Here is an 18,357-nt window from a genome sequence, read left to right as displayed (position 1 = left end):
TATTTCTATTCATTTGTTCTAATCTTTCTTCAGATCAGGCCGGCAGCCCATTAATCATTTCTGTCACACCCCTACATGAGCCAGTGCAATGGAGCTCTGTTTTTCTAAAAATCACACTGCCAGAAATCAAGCTCAAGAAGGAGGAAATCCTCTCCTCCTCACAGGGGCTGGCTGGGGTGCTGACTGGAAGAAGCCACCAATTGTGTTGACTTTCCTCTTTTGCCCAGAATCACAAGAGAACATTCCGTGGAAAGTTTTTGAAGAGAATTCAGGTGGGGAGTGAAGGGGGGGGAGGCTGAAGAGGAAGCCAACGCATGAAGCCCCCAGCAGAGGAGAACGTAAGAAAGGGAAGAAGATGAATAAATGCCAAGACAAAGACAGATATGGATTAATAACATTCTTACTCATGTTTTTACTACGGCCGATTATTTTCAGCAACTTCAGACCAAAGAAAAAGTATATTAAAGGTCAAGGTCGCAGCCATGAGAGGCCTGCTACATCTTGAAGCAATGAAAATCTAAAATTAATTAGACCTAACAGAATGTTCTCCATGGCAAAGAAAAAGCCTCTTGTGGAGCTGGTACACTTGCTTATGGAATAACAGTGGGAATGACCTTGAAGCCACAGACATCTTAGGTTTTTTTTGTTGTCGTTTTTTGTGGTTTTTTTTTTTTTTTTTTAATGAGGATATGCCTGTGGGGTAGGAGAGAACAATGACAATTAAAACAAACAAACAAACAACAACAACAAAAACCAGAGACAAGATGGATCATGATTTACCAATGATCATGACTCAGAATCACTCACACATCCCTATTAGGCCCTATTGTGATTTTTGCACCTTACACAGATTAATGGTGTGATATAAAAGGCACCAGATTAGCAGTGGAGAGATTTGGTTTCTCCTCCCACGTCTGACAAGACCAATCTCATCAAGAACAAGTCCTTTTGCAAATGGCGGAGAATGTCCAGAGATGTAATGTGACGGGCACTGCACCAACTTTCAAGGCCTCGTCAGATTCCTGGACTCTCAGTGGTTAACTTGGGTGATTTTAAGATCTCTTGCTGCTCTGCTGAGATTCTGTGATTTTATTACACCTCATAAGGACGGGCCAGCATCATCAGAGAGAAGAGTGCATCTCACACACATCAGTCACTCTCTTTTGTGGTGCTGGGTCACCGTGTAATGGGAGGTCATCAATTATGACTCAAGTGGTTTGATATGAATAAATTTTGGGATCAAATTGGTGAATACTTACTCAACACATAAATTAGAGCAATGTAGTCATGGGATTTTTCACCTGTCCTTTTTCAAAAAAAACACTGGCATTCACTGGGACAGGGGGAGAGAAATGTATACCACGGAGGGACTGATACAGACACAGTTAATGCTAATATAATAATCACCACCATGTACAGAAACACATTCTTAAGAGAATAAAAACCATTTAAAAATGTCTAAACGTTGGATCTCTTAAATTTACTGATAGCATAGGAGTAAGATTTGGGTAATTTAAAGGATTTCCAATGGCAAATCTGATGTAAGTACAGTCTTACAAAGACATCTCCAGTATAATCACCCATGCTAGGGTGTATTTCGGAAAGATGAACGGATACCATTTACGGTTTCCTTACAGGTGTGAACTTCAGCTATGTTGAACACGTTATTCTGCTTCACGTCCGTAAAATAAAACCCATCTGCATTTGGATTTGGGACTCAGAGGCAAATCATCTGAACATAAAAAAGGAAGCTTACCACAAACGCTACTGCACTTCTTAACGTGGATTCCCACTGGAAGCAGCTTTTAAGGAACTGTATTGTATTCCACATTGCCATGGTGATTCTTTTCACACGGTCTACATCTCTTGATAAGATCTAATAAAAAAAATGGAAAATGGAACTAGATTTAAATACTCCAAATATTCTCTTTAGATCAGGCAGCTTGGGCATTTAAATTATATTGTGTATAGCTGCCAATTAAAAAAATAATAATAGAAAGCAAAAGTCCTAACACCTCTTCTAAAAAAAAATTTTTTTTAACACGATCATCCAGAGAGGGAAAAACGTACAATGCATTTTACAGCTCTTTTGATGGAGAAGAGCCTATTTTAATAGTGTTCGGGACAAAACTGAGCTGGTAAAAGCTACAGCAGCCTGGCATTTCATGTGTGCGTGAATCTGTGTGTGGTGGGGGGAGGCAGGGAGAGAGGGATAGGTAGAGAGAGAGCATGGGAGTCAATATCTATTTTAGTTTGGAAGTGAATGGATGGTTTTGCTTTGGAAACTAAATGTGCAAGTATTCTAGCTCACGTAGTCCAGGGGAAAAAAAAAAGCCTATAGGAAAATATAATTCTGGGAGGAGAACCCAGCTCTCCTACCTCCTAACATCTCTTGTCTTCTACAATGGGGTCCATCTTGGTATTAACCTTGCAGACTGTGAAGAAAATTTAGGGGCTCTGTGGCTGTCACATGGTAAGTGATCTCAAGCACTCGGATCATAAACACAAGCTTCAACTGTGTAAAAACATGGCGACACAGTGGCGAGAGGCACGTGGGGAGGATCCTAACATACCCCAGGATCTCAGCCCCCCAGTCCCCTGATGCTCTCAGAGCTCAAAGCCACCCCACGTGGAGGTCCTGTTTGGAAAAGGACACGTCTTTTCTCCCAGTTGTACCCAGATTCATTTCAACTTGTTTGCCAAGCAGCTACCCCACCTACCTCCACTTGGGTTTTAACTTGCAAGTAAACAGGGCACGAGGCAGTGGTAGTGAAGGCGGAGAAGGAGAAGGAGAAGGAGGAGGAGGAGGAGGAGAAGAAGAGGAAGAAGAAGAAGAAGAAGAAGAAGAAGAAAGAAAAGAAGAAGAAATGACATTTACTCAGATTACACCCAACACATATTACACTCCATGTTATGGCAGGCCGAAAGAAAACATCGGGATGCTCCCTTCGAAAGACATTCCAGGCCCTTCCTAAGTGTGCCCACAAGTTCATGGGAAACGAAAGGCTGAGGAGATGCATTTATATTTAACTGCTTTATGTAATCCACAGCTGCTCACCCCTCAGGAAATGGTGGAAGTAATAAACACTTTAAAAAAGGGACACTTTGTTCTTTGTTACACAACTGAAGAGGGACAATAGGTACCGAGTGAAATTCTGAACTGTGTCATCGGAATAAGACAGGGAGGGACTCTGAAAAGAAACATAAAGGTCACGGTAAAAAAAAAAAAAAAATTCAAAACTTTCCCTACTGGGCCACGATCTTCATTTTTTGTTAAACTGATGAGAGAGGAATTAAGGGAAACAGGCGGCGGCGGGGGGGGGGGGGCAGTTAACTCATAAGGAGGTAAAATGCCAACACATTCCAAATATTTAGACAATAAGAATGTGGCAGGAGCAGGCCGTGGGTGACCTCCAGGCTAGACGCCCCTAAGATCCGCTGGGCTGATCCACTGAAGGACTCTCCGGGCACAGCACCTTGGAAGGGCAGACAGGGAACTGGCTCTACCTGAAGGAGGCTAGGCACGTCCAGTAAATTCGGGAGAACGTCTACAGAGGCTGACACTAGGTTATAGAACGATCCAGGAGATCAATGGGCAGCTGACTCCTTCTGCTTCATCCAACATAGGTTTCCAGTCTTTCCCTTCTTGTTGTGCTGACTTGCTTTGGGACAGATGGGAGGACAAGGAAGGAGCGGGGCTGGAGAGAGATGCTGGGGTGGAGGAAGAGAGAGAGAGAGAGAAGAGGGAGACATGGAGAAGGAGGAGGAGGAAGGGGAGGAAGAGGAGGGTGGGAGGAAGGAAGGACGGAAGGGAGGGGAGGAGGGAGGTGGGGCGAGCCGCTAAGTAATGACTAATAAGCACTTCCGGTCCTAAGTGTACTCACAAGCGAGTTGACTGTACCCACCTACCTTCTTGGACAGCTTGCGGCTATCTTCAACAAAGCGCTTTTCTCTGGGAGTAAAGGTCCTAATACTCGCCTTGACCTAGAAAGACATCATTGTTGAGAAAGAGGAAAGGGCAGCATTTAAATGGACTTCATTCTCTTCTTTTTCTCGTTAATGACTGGGAAGAACGTGGAAACCAGTATCTTCTGATCCCAAGGTCCCTGGCAGGGAGCGGAGAAATGAAGACTAATCTCTGGGCTCTGCACGTGTTTCCGGGGATCTCATTTCACCAGCTAGTCACTTGGGCAGGTGAGACAGGATCCAGGAGACTCTGGAGTGAGCTGTATCCACTCTGAAAATCACCAGAGGTGTTTTAACCACGGCCCAGAGCGGGTTCATGAAGTTCTTGGACTAGTCTCTAAAAAGCAAGCTTCCTTCTCAGGGTTTTAAAACTGTATTTTTACCAGGAATACTTGGTCTGTGAAAACCGGTCTCCAGCTTATGGAAACATCTTTCCACCGAGAATCTCATTTCCTCCCAAGTATATGGAAAAATAAGGAGATGTATCCTCTGAGACCCATCTTATGGGGAATAAACTGAGGCTGAGAGAGGTGAAGCGGTTTGTCCCAATCACCATACTCTAGGAAAGTCTCAAGGAATAAAATTCAAGTCCTTCTTCATCAGATGGACAACTGGAAGATCATATAACTGGCATGTATTTTTCGTAAAGCTTTCCTCCCTAAAACTCAGGTTTCACCTTTGTGCATAATCTATACATTTAAAAAAAATTTTTTTTTATGTTTCATTTATTTTTGAGAGACAGAGAGAAACAGAGCGTAAACAGGGGAGGGGCAGAGAGAGAGGGAGACACAGAATCGGAAGCAGGCTCCAGGCTCTGAGCCGTCAGCACAGAGCCCGAAGAGGGGCTCGAACTCACAAACTGTGAGATCACGACCCTGAGCCACCGTCAGATGCTGCACTCACTGAGCCACCCAGGCGCCCCTGTGTGTAGTCTATACTCAAGTGCTTGTCAGAAGAAAACAGGAAATGAAGGGTCATCTGTGGCACAAGATGCACTTAGGATTTTCCTTGAAGGCAAATCAACGGGGGAAAAGAGGAAGTAACACCAACCACTTCCAGACTGAAGACTGTACCCAGAGTTCTAGCATTGTGGAGAATAAAAACATAAAAATGTCTCCGTCCTTGATTTTATGAATAATTTCTGAGCTACACTAAACAAGAAACAGGGCAGCACGGGAATAATTGCAGAGACAGAAAGATCTGGAGCTGGATGCTGACTCACTCATTTACTAGTAAATCAGCTCTCTTATTTAATTCCATTTGCTCATCATAAAATGGCATTAATGATACCTATTTACCAGGTTTAGCGCGAGGATTAAATGAAATAATGTCAGAGCCTGGGCCCTTGTAGGTGGCCACTAAATGGCCGCCATTCTTATAATTACTGTAAAAGCTCCATTATCCTACATTCATGTATACCACTAACTGGATTAACCTGTGCTCTCCTTTTCCTTTCTAGAGCCTACTGCTGACACCATGGCATATGCATGGTCACAGCTAAGTAGGCCATTTCTCTGCATGCTTAGGAGTCTGCTCACAACCATCAAATTGTAGGTCTACGAAGAATCAACTGCACTGACTTCTGAACTTGTTTATGCCAGTTCTGCCCATCATCATAATTCCATATTTTTAATCAATTATCATAGAAACCATTGAAATCCAAGCATGGACCCGAAGACTTGAAATGTATGTTGCTCTAGAAAGCCTTGATAACGAGGTCAGTCACTAAAAAGATATTGTTATTGAGGTAATGGTTTGATGGAAAAAAAACAGTCTGGAAAATTCTATATTCAGATTGTTTGAGTATCTTTCAAGTAGATCTCCACTTGTAAAAAACCAGAAACTAGGTATTATTATAGACGTTATGAGTATATTGCTGCAAGGAATATGTTATAGAACTAAACATGATCCATGCTATAAAAAAAAAACAGATTTTGGGGGCGCCTGGGTGGCTCAGTTGGTGAAGCATCCAACTTCGGCTCAGGTCATGATCTCAGGGTCCGTGAGTTCGAGCCCCGCATCAGACTCTGGGCTACAGCTCACAGCTTGGAGCCTGCTTCCGATTCTGTGTCTCCCCCTCTCTCTGCCCCTCCCCTACTCACACTCTGTCTCTCTCTCTCTCAAAAAATAAATAAACATTAAAAAAATTTTTTTAAACAGATTTTTATGCCCACACCTAAAGATTGGCAAAGGAATATTTACATATTTTATACTGAACTAAAGGTTTAAGGTACGCTTTAAAAATTCCTCCCTTAACTGTACTTTCCAAATGGGTAATTACTTGTCTTGATAGTGTTGGCTCGCAGGACATCTACTTTAACAACTAAATAACATGTCAGAGGCTTGAAAATACCTGTCTGACCCCCAATCGTTGCCTTAGAGAACATTACAGGTGATAAAGATAAAACACGAATTTCCCCTTCAATTTTTGCTTTTTTCTTTTTCTTTGACATTTAGATGTATTGAGAATTAAACACCATCAATTCTACTGGCTCAACAGGATTAATACGAGCTGAAAACCGGATTGTCCCGAACTGATTTTATAGCTGAGTTTTAAAACCCTGTTCTCTCTCTCTCTCTCTCTAGCTGCAACATTTCAGAAACATTTTACGCAGATTTGAGTCTCGCCAGGCTAGGTACAGAGAAGCTGGGATGTATGGCCCAGCTTGGCTTACCGGATTATATATGAGGTCCATCTCCAAGTAAATAGCTCCTTTAAAAGCTTGTTCTAAATCTTTATTCTTCAATATGTAGCAATTTGGTCGTCCATCTCGAATCTGTCACAAACAATAGATAAAATACAAACTTTCTAGGGGGGTTAAACTGAACTGGTAAAGTTGAGACTGTACAAGGCACCCACACATGAAGCAGACAGGCAACAAATCTGAAATTCATCATGCATCAACTTTAAATTCGAGAGTGCTGTTATAACTGATAAGAAGATAAAGTAACAACCACCAGGCTGAAACTGGGTTATTAGTGGAAAAATTAGTCGTACAAATTATTCATAGGTCGATGTGGGCTTTCTTTCAAAACTCCCAGCAGTTATACATTTTTATTTATTAAAAATGATAAGTATTCTACAAAATTCCTGGCCAGTACTTCTCAAGATTGCCAAGGTCATGGGAAAAAGGAAGACTCAGAAACTGTCACAAATGAGAGGACAGAAGGAGATAAGATGATTAAATGCAATGTGGTACCCTGGGTTGGATCCCAGCACAGAAAAAGGACCTTAGTGGAAACACTGGTAAAATCCAAATAAAGACCAGAGTTTAGCTAACAGTCAAACACAATGTCTGTTTTTTTTTAGTTTTGACAAATGTACCATGGCAATGTGAAAAGTTTAACTTCAAGGGAAACGAGGTGAGGGGTATATAGGAACTCTGGATCATCTTTGCAACTTTTCTGTAAGTCTAAAATTCTCTCCGAACAAAGCAGTTATTAAAATATTTTTTGAGAAATGAATAAAGGGACTGATTTTAATAAGATGATCGGTGTTTCACAGCCGTGAAGCAATGCAAATTAAATACGTGAGCATCACTGAAGCTGAGGTCAAAATCCACAAATATTTACAACACACAAAACGCTGAAAAGTTTTCAAAATACACGAGTTCCTCTGATCTCCTCCCTCAGTCAGCAGGTCACGTCACCTTTATACCCTAATCTGCCATTGGACCCCAGCATGTAAGGCATCTAAGAGAAATACCTCCATTTTGGAAATGACCTCGGACCCTTCAAGACCAGATCTTTCCAGATTTGGGGCCAGCCATGCTTTTGTTATGCACAGCAGTATGGGCACTGATTAAACTCTTGGCTTGTAAGAAGCATACCTGTTCACCCCAAAAGGACATTAGCAAAGCTCGAACTACCCAAAAGCTCCATTTGCAATTGTAATGAGCAAAGATTCGAATTAACGTAGGGAATTTGAGGGCATGGAATTTGCGCCATATTTTAACTGACTATTGCTGTCACTATAAGCATTCAGCACAAGTGTTCTTATAAACAGTGGTGGAAATGAGATGAATAAGTCATGGGGGGAAACACAGCCATTCCACTTTACAAGGGAGAGGTCACCTTCCTTCCCAAAGTCACTCCACCTCTCGGATTGAATAGGTTTTAAACAGAAAGATGGTTTTCCTGGCCAGTGGCTAAGAGGAAGGGGGTGCCCCATAAAGACCTGATTTCCTTCCTAAACGGTGTCCAAACAGGATTCTGAGCTTCCTCTTTTATCCACAGTCTCACTTAATAAATTGTGGGTGTTAAAGTTGAAAGAAATAAATACAAAAACAGCATGACAACTTGCCAACCTGACTTCAGTCCAATTTAGCTGTCCCTCAACCCACCGTCATTGTACTGTTATCTTAAAATTTCCATGATTTCTTAAGGGTTAGGAAAGGTCAACAGAAGAACTTGAGGTATCAGTAGAAAAAAAAAATATATATATATATTATAGTAATTTTATTTGGTTTTGGTTTTTTGGTAAATGATCTTTTCCTCTGTTTCAATGTCCTAGTATTGTGTCAGCAAAAACACAGAATCCACCCCGGGACATTAAATCAGTTATTAAAGCTAGAGATATAATTAAAGCTATTCATGTTGGGCACTTTCACATAATATTATCTTACAATATGTCAATTGCAAGTTTATACATTTGTAAAACGTTTGAAAAATTACAGAAAAAAAAAAAGCCCCTTTGAATTTCTACAAATACCACAATTCTTTTCCCCGGATGGAAATTAGATAGGAATTTGGCATGTAGCCTTCCTAAATTTGTATTGAGGATTTATTATTCATAAATACATCCTTTTAAAAAGTCAGTAAATTTTTTTGCCTGTGGGAAATAGCATTTTTCAACTTCACTGTGCATCTACGGTATGACTTGATAATTTGTACATATACAGATGTGCCTCATTTCTTTAAACTGCTATATAATATTCGGATATGAACCTATTAATTCTCCTACTGATGAACACTTGGTTGATGCCAATTTTTCAGTCTGTCTGCTATAAGGAGTATCTTCTGGGAAAAGAGAAAGACTAAGGCAAAGAGGAAATATCCTATTTTGAATTGGGATATGTTTTAAGTTAACAGCAGGGCAATGTAGTTGAATACTTAGTATTATAATTAAACACTGAAATAGTAACCAAAGGGACTATCTTTTAAATATTTTGATTTTTCACAGTCTTAATATATAATTTAACTTCCAACACAAGAACACAGGACAAAAAGTTCTAGAACATCTCAACTTGCCAAACTGCTGCATGAAAGCATCTTTACAACAGGAAAGGGAAGCTAGCCATATTTTTCCTGTCGAGAATTATGTTTATCATTTATACTTAGAACTCAGAAAATCATTTCTGTCAGTTTATAATTCTAAAACCTTTATTAAATGGTAGAACAATTAAAACGCAGCCAAAAGAAAACTTAGAGCAGAGAATCTATATATGCTTTTGTCTCTAGGTATGAGATAGTCACTTAAATTAAGATCTAAACTTAATTTTTAGATGTCTATCACGGCAAAAAAGGATGATACAGTTTTCGTTATATGACAAAAGGAGGTCTCTAAATTCATGTGGAGAGTCTTCCTGGGTTGACATCTGAGATGATTTAATGTCACTGGAGGATAAGGGTCTTTGGGTAAAATAACAGATCGTGTCTTTAACCTGTTATGAGACAATTCTTCCAAATGACTTATACACATTTTGCATACTCACCTTTTCGTAGGGAAAAAGCACAGATATTAGGCAATAATTTGGGGAAGGCATCTCTACAGAACAGTAATATGGATTTAATCTTTTTTTTTTTATGTTTATTTACTTTTGAGAGAAAGAGAGCGAGAGAGAGAGAGGGTGGGAGCAAGGGAGGGGCAGAGAGAGAGGGAGACACAGAATCTGAAGCAGGTTCCAGGCTCTGAGCTGTCAGCACAGAGCCCAACATGGGGCCTGAACCTACGAACCATGAGATCATGACCTGAGCCAAAGTCGGACGCTTAACTGACTGAGCCGCCCAGGCTTCCCAATATGGATTTAATATAATTAGAAATATGACTTCGACAATCAGGGAAATGGGCATGTTCATGTCCTTTTATTAAAAAAAAAAAAGAAAAGAAAAGAAAAGAAAAAAAACACATGATCTATCAGAAAGGTTTTATCAAGCTCATGCTGGGGCGCCTAGGTGGCTCAGTCGGTTGAGCATCCAACTTTGGCTTGGGTCATGATCTCGCGGTCCGTGGGTTCAAGCCCTGCATCGGGCTCTGTGCTGACAGCCCAGAGCCTGGAGCCTGCTTTGGATTTTGTGTCTCCCTGTCTCTCTGCACCTCCCCTGTTCACGTGCTCTCTCTCTGTCTCAAAAAGAAATAAAAACACTAAAAAATAAATAAAAAGAAAAAAAGATCATGCTAAGAGTTAATTCCTGGTTAAATTAGCCAGTGAATATAAGAGTACAGGAAGTGTGTTTCTGAGTAATGATTCAGGATTTTGGAGCCAGAGGACAAGTTACAGAGAACATAGTCTGGCTTAGATTTTTTTTTTTTTTACATTAATTTATTTTTGAGGGACAGCGAGACAGAGTACAAGTGGGAAGGGGCAGAGAGAGAAAGAGACAGAATCCAAAGCAGGCTCCAGGCTCTGAGCTGTCAGCACAGAGGCCGACGCGGGGCTCGAACCCACGAACCGTGAGATCATGACCTGAGCCGAAGTCGGACGCTTAACCGACTGAGCCACCCAGGCTCCCCCAGTCTGGTTTAGATTTTAATCTGACCTGAAATCATCTTTAAACTATTCAATATATATATTTTTATATTTAAAAGAGTTAAATTAAATCTTCTTAAACAAGCATTAGCATAGCAAATACGAATAACTCTTTAAAAGTTGGGTGACAAAACCAAATTTTTAGTCAAAAAGATACTACATTCATTTTTTAGAAAACATTTTTTTAACCAGCATATAACAGAAGTTGGTATGTGGAACAGGGACCGAAATCTTTTTCTCACCTGGAACTCTCTTTAAAGAATTATGCTTTACTATAAACTTCCTTGATGTGACCAGTTACCAACGAATTCAATAGAAAAGTTAGTCGTAATCAATATGCATGAATAAAACTAACAGTTGGTTTAAGAAAAGGAACGGTACAGGGGCGCCTGGGTGGCTCAGTTGGTTGAGCGTCTCACTCTGGATTTCGACTCAGGTCACGCTCTCATGGTTCATGGGATTGAGCCCCGTGTGGGGCTCTGTGCTAACAGCGTGGAGCCTGCTTGGGATTCTCTCTCTCCCTCTCCCTCTGCCCCTCCTCCTCCTCCTCCTCCTCCTCTCTCTCTCTCAAAATAAATAAATAAGCATTTAAAAAAATAAAATAGAAGCTATCTTATAAAAGTAACATACATTAATTATAAGAATTGTGTAAAATTTATAAAAACGGTTTAAAAGAAGAAAACATCACGTTTATATATATATATTTTTTTAACATCTCTAGTTTTCACTAGACAGTTGTATTTACTCATCTTATGAAAATGGGATCTTAGTGTATTGGGTAAAATGTAAAACTTCAGAGGCAGATGTATGGAGATTAAATTCTGACCTTGCCTCAGATTGGCTGAATAACTCTGGACAAGTTACAAAACTCCTCTGTTTTCAAGTTTCCTAATCTGTAAAATGGGAATGCAAAATTATCCAGATCTCAGAGGTTGTTATGAAATAATGGGCAGAAGGCAATGAAGAACAAGGACAAGGACATAGAAACTGCTTATTAAAAATTTCCATCTATTTTTTTTTTGTCTTATATTAATTTGTATATTTTTAAATCACTTGTCTCTTTTTTTTTAATTTTTTTTTAACGTTTATTTATTTTTGAGACAGAGAGAGACACAGCATGAACAGGGGAGGGGCAGAGAGAGAGGGAGACACAGAATCTGAAACAGGCTCCAGGCTCTGAGCTGTCAGCACAGAGCCCGATGCGGGACTTGAACTCACGGACCGTGAGATCATGACCTGAGCCAAAGTCAGATGCTTAACGGATCAAGCCACCCAGGCACCCCTAAATCACTGGTCTCTTAAATAAAAAAAAAAAGAAAAAAGGTATGGGAATCATTCCCTGATGTAATAGTCAATTCTTCTACATAATTTAGGATAGTATTGCACCTTATGGATCATCTATAATTAACTTAACCAACCCTTCATTGTAAATTGCAAAGATTTTCCAATTTTTTTTTAATGTTTATTTATTTTTGAGACAGAGAGAGACAGAGCATAAACAGGGGCGGGGCAGAGAGAGAGGGAGACACAGAATCGGAAGCAGGCTCCAGGCTCTGAGCTGTCAGCACAGAGCCCCATGCGGGGCTTGAACCCACGAACCGTGAGATCATGACCTGGGCTGAAGTCGGACGCGTAACCGACTGAGCCACCCAGGCGCCCCAGACCGTTTCCGATTTTTCACTTTAAACACCGTGACGATTTTACACATAGCCACCTTTGTGCATCCATGATGCATTCCCAAAAACAAATTCCTAGAAGTGGAACCACTGAGTCATAGCACATGCCTATTTTTTGTGGGTTTGGCCAAGTATTGTCAATTAGCCCTTCTCAGATTCTGTATTAATTTACACTCCTAGCCTCAGTGAATAAGCCTATCTCTATTTCCTTGCAACGTGGCCAACTGCAGGAATTTTTATTTAATATACAGCAATTTCAGAGGAATAAAATGTCCTCAGGTTGTTTTAATATGTGGGTGTTTTTTTTCTTTTTTTTAACAACTAATGAGCCTGAACATTTTCTTTCATATGTTTATTAACAGTGGACAGTGCTAGGGCTGTGAAGCTAGATTTAGATTCAATTCCCCCTTCTGGCATTTAGCATCTGTGTGGCCATGGGTATAAATACCTAGAATATAGATGCTCAGAGATTGTGTATATTAAATTTTAATCCATTTTGTCTAAGTGCCTTCTACCAGGCTTGTACGAAGTGATGGTTCTGTCCCACAGCGTTTGAGAGAGTTCTTTTTCTACTCTTAAGAACCCCTGGAAATGAAAAATCTTTACCATATTTGTTAATCACACTGCTAACCTAATTTGATCATTTACATTACTAAAACAAGGGCGATGAAGATGATTAATTATACTTGGAAGCACATACAGTGTGCTCCTGTACTCACTATATATTCACCAAACCACTGAATTCCTCACCACAGACCTCCGAGGCAGGCAGAATTACCTTCATGTCATCTCGGAGAACATGGAGACGGAGAGGTTAAGTGCCTTGTCAAAGATCATGCAGCCAATTAGGGGGACAAGACTGGGTGCCAACCCAGGGTGCCTATTAGCTGTTTGGATTTGCACCTGTTTGAATCAACTTTTCCCCTAGACTGACTGTCCCTTCCTCATAGATGAAAAAACGATCGCGTTCTATGTTGGTGACATTATCCATCTGTTTCTATGCGGCAAGTAGTTTTTACTTTGTGTTTTCATTTACAATGGCAACATTTGTTTCACCATATTGACCTCTTAGGATTTGTTTTCCTTTAGCGTTCCTGGTTTTCTTACAGAAGACTTCCCCGTTTTATTAGCAGTTTTATTTATGGAGTTTATTCCAAGTATTTGACCTTTAATTCATGGTAAAATAGTTATTGTGTTCAGTGTAACACACGGATGCATTTTTCCCTGATGAGTAAGCAACTGACTTTCCCAGAATCAATTATATGGTGATCACTTCGTTTATCCCTTTCCTCAGTGACTTCATCTCTCAGGTTTATTATATATACAGTGATCTCCAATTGTTTTGTCTTTTTTCATGTCTTTTAGTACAGTTCTAGAACTTTCTCACATAGGTCTTAAGCATTATAATTTTTTTTTTTTTTTTTTTTTTGTTTCCTGCTATTAAACCCTTTGGTGCTTTAAGTTTTTAAAATGTTTTCCTATTGGGTAAAGCTACTCTTTTTTTTTTTTCCTTAATTTTGATCCTGGTTATACCTTTACTGATCTATGTTTATTCCAAAATGCTACTTACTAATTTTCTTTATACTTATTTATATATAATGTGATATTATCAGATAGATACTATGGTTTCCTTCATTAAAATATAATTTTTCTTATATTTTTACATTGGCTGGATCTGACATAAAAAACTTAATGTTAATTTTGTCAGTATAGAAGTTCATTAATTCAGAATATCTCTGGTCTCTCAATAATAAGTCTGATGTTTGTGATACTTCTGATACATCAAATCCATTACATATTTATTAAACTTTTTTTTTCATAAATCAAGAACAGATGTTAAATTTTATCAAGTGCTCCTTTGGCATCTATTTAAGTTTTTTTTCTCCGTTAATATATTAATAATATAAATTACACAATTATGTTTCCTAATGTGCTAAGTCTCACTGGTCTTCCATGACAGGCAGAGGATTTCTTTTTTGCTATTGTTGTTAACGCTGTGTTTTTTTAATATCAGAATTCTTCTAGTCTCAAGGAATAAATTCACAAATTTTCCATCTTCCTTTATGTCCCTAATACATTTCAGTAATGTAAGAATGGCCAGTGCCCTTACAGTTTAAAAGAAAAAAATTGCTCTTTAAACAATATGAATCTGTTATTTTCTTGTTGGGAGGAGAAGACTGGAGGACACAGGGAGAAAAGAGTGGAATTCTTTGATGATTTTTTCCCCAATATTTCCATAATTAAATTATTTCACTGTACAATGCGTTCAATACCTGATATTCAGGTTTCTCTAATTATATTTTAAACATAATTTTTCACTGTATTTTTTTGCACTTAATTTTTCCAAATGGGGAGCTGTATTATATTTATAGTAATCGGGCCGCCTGGGTGGCTCAGTCAGTTGAGCGTCCGACTTTGGCTCAGGCCATGATCTCGCAGTTCACGAGTTCAAGCCTCGCATCAGGCTCTGTGCTGACAGCTCGGAGCCCGGAGCCTGCTTCGGATTCTGTGTCTCCCTCTCTCTCTGCCCCTCCCCTGCTCGTGCTCTGTCCTTCTCTGTCTCTTAAAAAATAAAATAAGACGTTAAAAAAAATTTAAAAACCAGCAAAACCAACCTTTAGAAAAATACTTATAGTAATCTGGGGAGATCTCACACCTCTACAACATCCAAATTCTCTCAAGATATGTCCGTATGTATATTTATTCAAGTTTTCTTCCGTACTCTTCAGTAAAATTTAGTTATGCTCTTCATAGCAATCCCTATATCTCTTGTTTCCTTAGTCTTAGTAATATATGCTTTCCTTTTTTTCATTAGGTTCATAAGCAGCTTCTCCGTTTCATTGGATTTTGAAGAAACGAACACTTGGATCTATCAGATATACTGTTTACATATTTTCTACATTACTGTTCTTCTTTCTAATCTTCCCAAACTCCTATTTAATTTTATTTGTTTTAGTTTACCTTTTGTTATGATGCTTAATTGATTTTCAACCTTTGTTGTTTAATTACGAAAACATTTAAGGTAAGGATTTCCTCTGAGTAATACTTTTGGCCCTTATCCACAGTTTGTATGTAGAGTATTTCATTGCTAATTTCTAAAAAGTCTGTAACCTGTACTTTTGGTTATCTACCTTAGCTACTTGGGACTTTTTTTTTCCCACCAAATGTTTTGATGCTTGTTTCATTTTTGCTATTAATATATCTGCCCAACACTGTGGCCACCATATCGTTTCTTCCTTTTTGGAATCTACTGAGGCAGTTGTGAGCCCACAACATGACCAATATTTAAACACAATAAATAGATATTTGAGCAGAATATTTATATATTTATGTGTGTGTCACTGCATATATATTAGATTAAGCTTATTGCTTATTCCTTAAAATTTGAGAATCACTGTTTCAGGATGCCTAAAACTCATCTAAGAACTTGCTAAAAAAAAAAAAAATAGATTCCAGGGTCTCAACCCTAGAAATTTAGTAGCTTTGGGATGGTGTGCAAGAACTTTAGCTATTAGCATTGGCTTTGTGGAACTTGGGATTTCAAACATCTGGGCCTTCAAAACACATCACATTACAGCCTTATTTATTTTTGTGTGTCTGATATTTTTAAAACTGCACAGATGATATAATCATTTTGTGTTTCTCAGTTGGTAATTTTTTTTTCTTACAGTTCAAATATTTTTTAACATACATACATACTTCTGTGGGAAATTATTCACATAACGATTCATGTCTGCCTTATGTTCATTGGTAATGATATCGTTTGGGGACCCATAAAATAATCTCCTCTGTATGTTTCTGAGTTACCACTTATTTACATGTACGTGTTACACTTTTGCTCACCCACTTCTGTTTTACCACATGTGGCCCGTCTCAAAGACGCAGTAGCTAAACTGTATGCATCTACTCATTGTAACAGGTTTTTCCATTTAAAGAAAAGTTTAACCCATTCGGCATTTACCATCACGTATAGTATGCTCAGATTTATACTTGCTATACTCTTGTTCCAAGACATCAGAGGAATCCCACAAGGCATTATTCTTTCTCCCTTAGCTTGTCCGTCCTCATCAAATACCACCCACCTTATATACTACGTAATGGTTCACGAGGATTCCAGCACATTAAAGGTATCCTTTCCTAGTGTCCGGGGGCAATAAGACAAACTTGCCTTATTTTATCTTTTGAAAAATTTATTTCAAAGGACATATCAGGGTGGAGAGTTGAGTGTTTGTGTTTCAGCCATTTTAGCCCCGCTAAAATCTTCAGGCGGCTAGACATCCATATACATTAATGTAAAGTAAAATATAAATACTATTGGGGTGCCTGGTGGCTCAGTCAGTTAAGCATCCGACTTCGGCCCAGGTCATGATCTCATGGCTCATGAGTTTGAGCCCCTACACTGACACTGCAGAGCCTGCCTGGGATTCTCTCTCTCTCTCTCCCTCTCTCTCTGTCCTCCTACACTTGCACTCACTCTCTTTCTCTCTCTCTCTCAAAATTAATAAATAAACTCTAAAAAATAAATATTCTTTATCTTAACGGCCAACATTTCAGCATTAACTTGAAAAAAAATATGATTGTGTAACTGTGTCCATTACAATCCACAAAACCCATCATAGGTGAAACAGGCAAATACTTAATTGGAAATGCAAATGAAGATGTGTATGGGCATTTATTTGGTACAAGCAATTACAGAAAATTTGTCCCATAAAGCTAATTAAGTGAAGCCGTTGCTGGTGCAGCTCATTCCCGTGCACATGGATTCACAGAGACTGTCACGGGCTGCACAAAGCCTATGTTTCCTGATCATGAATTCCACTGCATCTGTTGGGATGGCTTGCCCAAGAGGTCTCAAATTTGTATCAAAACGTAGGACCCTCCTCAAATGACAGACGATCTTCTCTTAGATATTAGGAATTAACAATAAATAGATAGATGCTTTTCCTATTTTGCAGGAAGTGGATTTTCTAAGTCTTCCTTCCTACGTGGGCCCGTTCCATAATTCTGAAATGCTAACCATAGGTCTGAAGAAAAAGAAATGTTCCTGGATGAGAAGAACCCAGCTTGATTTTCAGGACCCAATGCGAATCACTTGATTATGGATCGAAATGTTAAATAACTCTAACTGAATCGGATAATGATGAGCAGATAGTGTCTATGCTGGAAATATTTTAAAACTCTAAAATGTGCTTTGTTTTCTAATGCATATTTACTATGTTATTGATTAGAAGATGCTTGGAATAATGTAAAAATGGGCACAGATTAGAAGTCTTCAGATTATAATCCCTGCTGATGGCAATTTTCTGTTTTTAATGAGTAAAAAGTTTTCCCTATCTATGTAGCCATTCAAAAAGCAACTACCTGATTTGAGGACCTGAACAAAAATGAAAAATATGGAAGAGTGACCCGCTGGCCTGGATTCTGTGTATCTAAACGTATGTACATGATTTGCACAATTCTGCCACCATTAACAGATACACTGATTTTAGAACGTGGATTTTTTTTAAATGAGCCCATGGTCAGTCGGCCCATTCACCCTGATTCAAAGATACAGTGACTTCAGAACAGGCTTTTTATTTAACAGGTTGAAATGCACTTAGCACATCATCAACACCAGCCTCCTTGTAAAGCCAGCTCAAACGCCCCACTTCCTAAAGTCTTCCTAAACTTAAGTCCATCCCTCCCGCTCTGCGTTTTCTTTTCCTTCTTTTCAGCACTTCGTGTTTCAGGGCTTGTGTGAGCACAGAGGTCAACCCGGTGGCTGCCAGAGGGGGGGCGTGGGGGATGGGCAACATGGGTAAAGGGGAGCATGAGGCCGCGGCTTCCAGGGGTAGAACGAGGAAGTCCTGGGGATGAAGGGTACGGCATAGGGAATACAGCCAATGCTATTGTGACAGCATTGTACGGTGACAGAGGGTGGCATCCCATACAGGCTGGTCGCATCACCACCCTGCACACTAATGCAA

General features: G+C 39.4%; 1 protein-coding gene across 12 annotated transcripts in view; it reads right to left on the bottom strand.

Annotated features, from left to right (window-relative positions):
• The window catches only part of MCTP2 (multiple C2 and transmembrane domain containing 2), a 243,461-nt gene that overhangs the window by 76,070 nt on the left and 149,034 nt on the right, over positions 1–18,357 (bottom strand). For 10 of the 12 annotated variants that reach the window (XM_027067969.2, XM_053223601.1, XM_053223604.1 and 7 more), the window contains 3 exons: positions 6,642–6,743; positions 3,910–3,984; positions 1,757–1,876 (listed from right to left, as the gene is read on the bottom strand). In XM_027067969.2, coding sequence (XP_026923770.2) covers positions 1,757–1,876; positions 3,910–3,984; positions 6,642–6,743 — 297 coding nt within the window. Of the gene's footprint in view, positions 1–1,756; positions 1,877–3,905; positions 3,985–6,641; positions 6,744–18,357 lie in introns of all 12 variants that reach the window. The other 2 variants (XM_053223606.1, XM_053223605.1) reach the window with 1 other exon arrangement.

This window comes from Acinonyx jubatus, chromosome B3, assembly GCF_027475565.1.
Source record: "Acinonyx jubatus isolate Ajub_Pintada_27869175 chromosome B3, VMU_Ajub_asm_v1.0, whole genome shotgun sequence".
Classification (NCBI taxonomy): domain Eukaryota; kingdom Metazoa; phylum Chordata; class Mammalia; order Carnivora; family Felidae; genus Acinonyx; species Acinonyx jubatus.
The sequence above is the reverse complement of the archived record's forward strand: the minus strand, read 5'-3'. Positions and strand labels throughout refer to the sequence as shown.